Source organism: Neovison vison, chromosome 6 (assembly GCF_020171115.1).
Source record: "Neovison vison isolate M4711 chromosome 6, ASM_NN_V1, whole genome shotgun sequence".
NCBI classification, from domain to species: domain Eukaryota; kingdom Metazoa; phylum Chordata; class Mammalia; order Carnivora; family Mustelidae; genus Neogale; species Neogale vison.
This window is the reverse complement of record NC_058096.1, coordinates 59,188,216-59,198,465: the sequence shown is the minus strand read 5'-3', so window position 1 is coordinate 59,198,465 and position 10,250 is coordinate 59,188,216. Positions and strand designations below refer to the sequence as shown.

At 37.2% G+C, this 10,250-nt stretch overlaps 1 protein-coding gene across 1 annotated transcript in view; it reads right to left on the bottom strand.

Annotated features, from left to right (window-relative positions):
- Positions 1-291: 291 nt before the first annotated feature.
- The window catches only part of LOC122910418 (OX-2 membrane glycoprotein-like), a 31,691-nt gene continuing 21,732 nt past the window's right edge, over positions 292-10,250 (bottom strand). Inside the window, exons 5-6 of the mRNA XM_044255048.1 lie at positions 10,092-10,182; positions 292-477 (exon numbers count right to left, since the gene is read on the bottom strand). Coding sequence (XP_044110983.1) covers positions 10,095-10,182 — 88 coding nt within the window. The 3' untranslated portion in view covers positions 292-477; positions 10,092-10,094. The remainder of the gene's footprint in view (positions 478-10,091; positions 10,183-10,250) is intronic.

Sequence of the window (10,250 nt, the reverse complement as noted above, 5' to 3'; positions counted from 1 at the left end):
ACTATGTATTTACTACATTTGCTGTCTTCATATGACCTGAATGCCGGTTGTTGTGTTGAAATTTAACTGTTTGTAAAACTATTGTCCCTTCTGGCTCTGTTCAGAGTTCATTAGTTGGAAAGGAAAATGGAGCTTCAAGATGGGTTCTTCTCACGTCCAGAAATATAATACAATTCCACACAGGCATGTCAGAAATGAAGATTTTGAGAAATGTTACTCAGTTTCTCCAGATGTCACCTATGAAAAATTTTTTAAAAAATGTTTTAAGGCCGAATTTAACCAATAGACACTTTTTAAAAAATGCACATTTATTTTTATCCAGAATCAAATTCTGTATTCAAACTGTAATGATCTCTTCTTTCAGAGTGACTGGTTGGTTGGTTGGTTGGTTGTCTTCTTACTGGCAGGGATTTCCTTCCACTTGCTTTGATGAGAAGGATTCTTTTTTTATTTTAACAAGTTCCAGAGTTCTTGGCTCTTAGAGAAAGAGAGAGAGAGAGAGAGGGAAACAGATCTATGAATTATTTATTTTCTGAAACCTTCCTGTTTTCCTACAACCACCCTCTAACAAGGTACTAGGAAAGAGCTTTTATTTGAGGATCCATGGGCCTGTAAATCCGAGGGCTGTAATATGAGCTTTCCAGACAAACGTAATCAAAAGGATTAATGATTCGTGGGCAGCCACACAGGATACATAAAAGAAAATCAACTTATAGGCATAGTATAGTGACATTAAGAAGATCAAATTAAGAAAATCAAGGAGATGGACACTGGGGAGGGTATGTGCTATGGTGAGTGCTGTGAATTGTATAAGACTGATGATTCATAGAACTGTACCCTTGAAATAAGTAATACATTATATGTTATATATGTATATATATAAAAGAAAATCAAGGAGCAAAGTCTAAAAAACTTCAACAATGAAGAGAGATGCACAAAGGACAGAGGATCAAAGTGACATTAAATGTCATAAGGCTGTGACTGGTGCAAGAAGACAAGGAGTTAATTTTCATATTGAAGAAAAATAACTTTGAATTCCACGTCATCTTTTATGAACATTGCTTCACAGTATATTTATTTTTTTTAGACTTTTTTCATCAAAGGTATCATTTGTAGAGGAGCACGCAAATATCACAAGCACGCAACTTCAAGTGTCATAGGGTAAACCTACTCACAAAGCCAGAAGCACATCAACAACTGCACATTCCCAGCTCTCCAGAGCTTGTCAGTACCAACCCTCCCACTCTCACTAACCTACCTTTAACCTCCTAGACTAGGCTTGCCTGCTGGTACACATCCTATCAATGGCATCAGAGACTCAAACTGCTCTGTGGGGAGCCTGCTTCACTCTCTGCCTGCCACTCTGCCTGCTTGTGCTCTCTCTCTGACAAATAAAATCTTAAAAAAAAGGGGGGGGGTTTCTAGAAATTAATTGAGCAAACCTATGGCAAAAAATTACAAAGAAAATTGGGGTACCTGGATGGCTCAGTCTGTGACGTGTCTGACTCTTGATTTTGGCTCTGATCATGATCTGAGGGTTGTGAAATTGAGGTCTTCATAGGGCTCTGCACTGATCGTGGAGCCTGCTTAAGATTTTCTCTCTCCCTCTCCCTTTGACCCTCCCCGACCTCTAAAAAACTACTAAGAAAATTAGAAAAAAAAAGAAACAATATAGAATGATATATGAGAAGTAGAACAGACATAACAAATAGAAAAAATAAGACAATGTTATGAACATTCATATCAAATTTGAAAACACAAAAACACAAATTTGAAAATGACAAGCTGGTCATACAAATTTAAAGACTGACATTTTAACAATATTACGTCTTCAAATATATTACTGAGATATTGTTCCATTTGCTGTGTCTTCTCTAATTTCCTTCATTAATTTTTTTAAGTTATTTGTTTTTAGTAATCTCTACACCCACCTTGAGCTCAAACCCAGCTGACCCAGCCAGGTGCCCTTAATTAATGCTTCGCATCAGTATGCAGTCATTCACCTCCTTTGTTAGGTTTGTTCCTAAGCATTTTACTCCTTTTGGTATTATTGTAAACGGAATTGTTTTTCCAAATTCCTTTTCAGACAGTTCATTGTGAGTGTATAGAAACACAACTGATTTTTGTGGGTTGATTTTATACTCTGCAACTTTACTGAAATTGCTTATTTGTTTTAAAAGTTTCTTATGGAGTCTTTGGGATTATCTACATATAAGATCATGGCATCAGCAAACAGGAACAGTTTAGGTCTTCCTTACTGATTTCTATGCCTTTTTTTTTTTTCCTCCCTTAATTACTCTGGCTAAGACTTCCAATATTATGTTAAACAAAAGTGACCAGAGTGAACATTCACGCTGTTTTCCTGATCATTGAGGTCAAGCTTACAGTGTTTTTCCATTGAGTGGGTTGTTAGCTATGGGTTTTTAATACATGACATTTATTATGATGAGATACCTTCCTTCTTTCTATACCTAGTTTCTCCAAAGTTTTTATCATGCAAGTGTTTAGAATTTTTTTCAAATCCTTTTTCTTCATGTGATGAGATGATCATGTGATTTTTAGTCTTTATTGTGGTTAATACAGTGTAGCATGTTCATTAATTTTCAGATACTGAATTATCCTTGCATCCCAGGGATAAATCCTACTTGGTCATCCTGTATGAGCCTATTAATATGCTGTTAGATTCAGTCTGCCAGTGTTTTGTGGAAGATTTTTACACTTATATTTTTCAGAATATTGGCTGGAAGCTGTTTTTCTTGTGACATCTTTGGCTGTGATGTCGAGGTAGTGAAAGGCTTCAAAAAATTAGTCTGGAAGTATTCATCCGCTTCAATTTTTCTGAAGGAGTTTGAGAAACACTGGCATTAATTCTTGTTTAAATGTTTGGTGGAATTCAGTGGTGAAGCTATACAGTCCTTGCCTTTCCTCTGTTCAAAGTTTTTTGATTTCTGATTTACTCTCCATACGAGTTATAGGTCTACTCAGACTTTTTACTTTATGACTTAATCATGGGAGGTTAGATGTTTCTAGGAATTTATCCATTTCTTCTAGGTTACCCAGGTTGTTAGTGTGTAATTTTTCATAATAGGATCTTATTACCCTTTTTATTTATAGGACATTGGTTTTCTTTCATTTCTGATTTTATTTGAGTCTTCACTCATTTTCTTAGTTTGGCTAATGGTTTATCAACTTTGTTTATCTTTTCAAAAACCAACCTTCTGTTTTGTTCATTTTTTCTACTATTTTTCTTTTTTTCTAATTCATGTATTTCTGCTCAAATCTTTGTTACTTCCTTTTGCTAACTTTGAGATCAGTTTTTTCTTCTTTTTCTAGCTCCTTAAGGAATAGAGTTGGGTTTCTTATGCAATCCCTATCAAAATTCCCATAGCATTTTTTGACAGAAATTTTAAAAGACACACAATTCTATAATTCACATGGGACATAAAAAACCATGAATAGTTAAATCAATCTTGAGAAAGAAGAATGAAGCTGGAGGCATCACGCTTCCTGGTTTCAGAAGTACGAAGAGGCACCTGGGTGGTTCAGTGGGTTAAAGCCTCTGCCTTCAGCTCAGGTCATGATCCCAGGCTCTCTGCTCAGCAGGGAGCCTACTTCCCTTCCTTTCTCTCTGCCTGCCTCTCCACCTACTTGTAATCTCTGTCAAATAAATAAATTAAATCTTAAAAAATAAATAAATAAAAGAATATAGTACTAAGCTACAGTAATCAAAACAGTGCAGAATTGGTATAATGACAGACATATGGACCTTGGGAATAGATTAGAGAATTCAGGAATAAATCCACACATTTGTGGTCAACCACTTTTTACAAGGGAGTCAAGAACACACAATGGAGATAGGATCATCTCTTGAATAAATGATGTTGGGAAAACTAAAGATCTACATTCAAAAGCATGAAAGTGGGCCCTTCCTTTACAACATCAGAAAAATCAACTCAAAATAGATTAAAGGCTTAAATGTAAAACCTGAAACCATAAAGCTCCTAGAAAACATGGAGAAAGGTTTCATGCAGGTGATTTTGGCAATGATTTCATGGCTATGACAAAAGTACAGACAACAAAAACGCAAATAGACAAATGGGACGATATGAAGCTAAAAAGCGACTGCATGGCAAAGGAACAACAGACTGAAAGGCAGCTATAGAATGGGTGGAAGTTCTTTTAGGAGTCCTTAGAAAACAGAAAATTCATCACAAGAATGCAAATATTGGTTTCTCACTGTTATTAATGCCTCTAAGACTATAACCTATTTGCACATACTTGATCCTTGAAACAGGAAACTATTATTCAGATACACCGGTAAGTAGTTCCAGGATAGGCAACAGCTTTTGGTGGCTTTCAGGGTTCATTCTCCACATGACTCTTAAAGGTCTTGACTCAAGCCCGAAATGTTTGTGGTCCTCCAGTCCCTTGCAGACGGTTTATTGCCCTGAGCCTCTGCATCTTAACTTCTCTCAACTTGGAGTTACATCATTTGGCTTAATGAGTTTCTAAAACAAGTTTTCATTTTATTTAGGGCATGTTTCCAGGTATGTTTTTAAATTAATCAGTGTGAGTGATAAAAGATAATTTGACCTCTGGAAGAAAGTTTCCAAACCATTTACCTGATAAGAGATTAATCTCCAAGGGGAACCCTCCTACACTGCTGGTGCAGCCACTCTGGAAAACAGTATGGAGTTTCCTCAAAAAGTTGAAAGTAGAGCTACCCCATGACCCAGCAATCGCACTACTGGGTATTTACCCCAAAGACACAAATGTAGTGATCTGAAGGGGCACATGCACCCCAATGTTTATAGCAGCAATGTCCACAATAGCCAAACCATGGAAAGAACCTAGATGTCCATCAACAGATGAATGGATAAAGAAGATGTGGTGTATATCTACAATGGAATACTATGCAGCCATCAAAAAAAGAAACCTTGCCATTTGCAACAACATGGATGGAACTAGAGGGTATTATGCTAAACGAATAAGTCAACCAGAGAAGGACAATTATCATATGATCTCTCTGATACATGGAACTTAAGAAACAAGACAGAGGATCATAGGGGAAGAAAGGAAAAAAACAGGGCGCCTGGGTGGCTCAGTGTGTTAAGCCTCTGCCTTCGGCTCAGGTCATGATCTCAGGGTCCTGGGATCGAGTCCCGCATTGGGCTCTCTGCTCAGCAGGGAGCCTGCTTCCTCCTCTCTCTCTGCCTGCCTCTCTGCCTACTTGTGATCTCTCTCTGTCAAATAAATAAATAAAATCTTTGAAGAAAGGAAAAAAACAAACAAACAAACAAAAACGAAACAAGATGAAACCAAAGAGAGAGAGACAAACCATAAGAGACTCTTAATCTCAGGAAACAAACTGAGGGTTGCTGGAGGGGAGACGGGTGGAGGGATGGGGTAACTGGGTGATAGACATCGGGAAGGGCATGTGTTGTAATGAGCACTGGTATTATATAAGACTGATGAATCACAGACCTGTACCCCTGAAACAAATAATACATTAAATATTAATTAATTGAATCTAAATTTTTTTTTAAAAAAAGGCTAGTTAGTGGCAGAATTAAGACTCCGTTGAGTGGGTTGGGGGGTAAGAAAGGTTAATCTCTAAAGCATATAAAGAACTCCTGAAATTCAACAGCGAGAAAACTAATAACAAACTAAAAAATAGGCTAAAAATTTGAACAGATACTTCTCCAAAGAAGATATAAATTGCTAACAGGCATGTGAAGAAGTACTCAGTGTCATTAATCATCAAGGAAATGCAAATCAATACCACAATGAGATATGACCTGACACATGCCAGGGTGGCTGTTATTAAGAAAACAGGACAGGGAAGTGGGGGAAGATTTCAGAATAGGAGGATTCTGAGTTCACATCCTCCCGCTGACACACCCAGGCAACAGTTACAGGTGAAGCAGCTCACTCTGAAAACAACTCGAGACTGGTAGAATAGACTTTTCACAGATAGGACATAAATGGAAGTCCCATTGAAAAGGGTAGGAAGGGGAGAGATGCAGCCATGAACCAAACTTCCAGCAGGGTGACCTATAAGCAGTAGGGATATCACAGGTGCAGAGTCCTCCTTGAGGACCAAGGGGATCAAGGCCCACATCAGGCACCCCGGGCTCTGATACGGGGAAGGGAGGATGAAACCTCATAACGATGTGCGAAACAAAGGCAAAAGAAATGAGCTTAAGTTAAAATTGTCTTACAGCTTGCAGCTCACTGATAGATATCTGAAACGTGCAAAACGTGACCTTCCTCAAGGAGATCCTGGCTGCCTTAGAGACAATGTTTATTTTATTTTATTTTATAATTAACATATCATATTATTTGTGTCAGGGGTACAGGTCTGTGATATCATCAGTCTTACACAACACCCACCATAACACATACCTTCCCCAATGTCCACTCCCCAGCCACCCCTTCTCACCACCCCTCTCCCCTCCAGCAATCCTCAGGTTTTGTTTTCTAAGATTAAGAGTCCCATGGTTTGTCTCCCTCTCTGGTTTAGTCTTGTTTCATTTTTTTCCTCTCTTCCCCCATGGTCCTCGACCTTGTTTCTTAAATTCTGTGTATCAGTGAGACCATTTAAAAGTAACCATATCTTGGGTGCCTGGGTGGCTCAGTGGGTTAAGCCACTGCCTTCGGCTCAGGTCATGATCTCAGGGTCCTGGAATCGAGTCCCGCATCGGGCTCTCTGCTCAGCAGGGAGCCTGCTTCCCTTCCTCTCTCTCTGCCTGCTTCTCTGCCTACTTGTGATCTCTCTCTGTCAAATAAATAAATAAAATCTTAAAAAAAAAAAAAAAAGTAACCATATCTTGGCAGCAACAGGCCCTTCAAGGTCCTGAAAGCCTTGCTTCCAGATTCCTTGGAGACTTGTGCTATCCCTAACTCCCATGAATTACGAAGTATGCAATCAGTCACTGCTCACGATCCCCGTTTAGCTCTTTCTGTCCACAGGTCCTGTCCGTGAATAGGGAAGGGATGAAGGTGTAGGCTGAGGAAATAGGAGGCCCTTGACCTTCCTGACTAGGCTTCACAGCTATTGCTGGCAAGTGGAGACTCTGAGACAGAGCAGAACAAGAGATAAGGGAGCATGCCAAGACAGCCCAAGAATCTCAAGGCCACAAGCTTCCCGGTCAGTCCTTAATAAAAGACCGCCACTAACAGCCCTCATTTGGCAACCCATTCGGGACCCCTCTCACTCTAGAGAGCTTTTTCTTTCCTTTCTGCTCTCACCTTCACTTAGTAAACTTTCACTTCACTTTACCCTTTTGTGTCCAAGAGATTTTCTTCCACTCCTGAAACACTAACATCTGGCTTTGGAAATCAGTAGGACTTAACTCCAGGAGCTTTGAAAATTGGTGGGGCTTAATTTGGGGAGAGCCAGAATATAAGATACAGGAAAACAGGATATAAAAATGGAGACTCTTAAGGGGGCGGCACACCATGTCACTCCGAGACCCAGCACAGGAGCAGCAAGTTGAAAAGCACCTGGGTTATCTACGAAGGAGATTCATGGACTAATTTTAGCATGTCTGTGAATTGCTATTGTTAATTGATATATATTCATATAGATAGATAGATATCAATCACATCTTCTTTTTCCATATATATCCATATATATATATATATATATTTCTCCCGTGTGTGTGTGTATATATATATATATATATATTTGTCCTGTCCTATCTTTTTTATCCATATATATATATCCCATATATATACATATCTCCCATATATATATATATATACACATATATATATATAATTTGTCCTATTTATGAATATAAGCAAAAAAATATTCCCAGAATGGTTTAACACTAGATATCTCTCAATGTTGTTTATCATATTAATGGACTACTATGGAAAATTCATATGACTATGGTAACAGATACAAAATTACTTAAGTTCAACAATCTATATATGATAAAATGACAGAAAAATATATATGATAAAATGACAGAAAATAAATACTTTCTAAACTCAATAATATGCTTAATAGCCAAACACTGCAGTAAATATTACATTTAGTGAAGTTTAAAACAGTCTTTAATTGCAGAAAAGCAAGACAAAGGTAACTGGTGTTATTTAACATTAAAAAAGTTATAAAGATTAGAAAGAAAGAAGCAAAAATGTTATTGAGTGCATAAGAGATGATTATCTAAATGGAAAACTTTTAGATAAACAGAAAAACTATTAAGTAATGAAGAGTTTACCAAAGTTTCCAAATTAATCTAAAAAATTAACCTAAAAAATCCTAACAAGTTAACCTAAAAAATCCAGAGCTGTTCCTAAATCACTAATAACCAGCTAGGAAATTTCGCTAAAAAATTAAAATATCATTCATCATAGTGAACAAATTAAAAGTACCAAGGAATTAATTTAGCAAACACAAAACCTACAGAGAGAAAATTTTAAAACTTTCCTAAAAGGCATTCAGAAAGACTTGAATAAATAGATAGCATATTTATGGATGAACTAAATTATATTGTACAGATAACAATGCTCTCTAAATTAAATTAATCCGTCAATTCAATATAAGACTAACCAAAACTCCAGCTATATATTTTAAATGAAATAAACTTATTTCATGATGTGCATGTGTGTGTATGTATCCCTGAATGGGATGTATCTTTAAAAAACACAAAAAAGGGATCCCTCCCGGGGCGCCTGGGTGGCTCAGTGGGTTAAGCCGCTGCCTTCGGCTCAGGTCATGATCTCAGGGTCCTGGGATCGAGTCCCGCATCGGGCTCTCTGCTCAGCAGGGAGCCTGCTTCCTCCTCTCTCTCTGCCTGCCTCTCTGCCCACTTGTAATCTCTCTCTGTCAAATAAATAAATAAAATCTTTAAAAAAAAAAAAAGGGATCCCTCCCTACCACATTTTAACATAAGACCATAATAAAAAATTATATGCAATCATGAAGAAACAGAAAAATTAAACCATGCAACAACTCTCTACTTGAGAGAGCTAAAAACAGAGCTCATCAATAAGGAAAAGGACAGATAGTATATAAATGATGTTGGGAAACCTGGCTCACTATATGATGAAAATTAACAATATATGTCATTCCTACATTATGTACAAAGGTTAAAATACTTAAATATGAAATAGAAAAACATGAAGCTAATAAATGCGATTATATTTCTGTGAACTTACACAAATGATGACTTCTTAAATAGGTCCCTAAACTCAAACTGTTAGGTGAAAAATTGATGGATTTAACAACATCAAAGCTTAAATATTTCTGTTCTTTCGATGATATAACTGAGAAATTTAGTAGAGTGGTACCAAATAAGGAGAAGTAATCACTGCCTAGTACATAAAAAATCTAGAATATTCTGCAAATACAGACAACCAACCAGAAATTACATGAAGATATAGATAAGAACCTCACAGAAAGGGAAACCTGAATGGGAAAGAAGTACACAAAGACATGCTCGTATTTAATAACACTCAGGAAAAAAAAAAACCCCAAAACAAAATCAAAGCAGTCATTCAACTGGTGGTGTTGGTTGGAAGGGTCCGAATTAGGGGACAAATAGAAATATTGTTCTTCAATCATCATATGCTCTCCCTGATATGAGGAATTTGAGAGGCAAAGTGGTGGGTTTGGGGGTAAGGAAGGGAAAAAATGAAACAAGATAGGATCGGGAGGGAGACAAACTATAAGAGACTCTTAATTTCACAAAACAAACTGAGGGTTGCCGGGGGTTGGAGAAGTAGGGAGAAGGTGGTTGGGTTATGGACATTGGGGAGGGTATGTGCCATGGTGAGTGCTGGGAAGTGTGTAAGCCTGACAATTCACAGACTTGTACCCCTGGGGCTAATAATACATTATATGTTAATTTTTTAAAAAAGTAAAAAAAAAAAAAAAGAAAAGAAATATTGTCCTTAATATTAATACAATTTCACATGAACCTACTAGTTCATGAAACGGGATTATATAAACAAATCTGTTTCCATTTATTTTTCAAATGATAATTAGTTCTACCAAATGGATGATTTAATATGATGATTTAATAAGTTAAGTCTTAAATTTGAATTATGCACAATGACAGCAAAAGTCACACACCTACCAATTACAAGATTACAGGAAAATCTTGGTTGATTAAAGATTCCACATCAGGCTGGCTCTGCTGGGGTGTAGTTTCAAGAGCATTCTCTGACCTATAGGTAGGATGACATTGATAAGTCGGTAAGACAAGACAGCCCAAACACTCCCCCTAATGGCAATA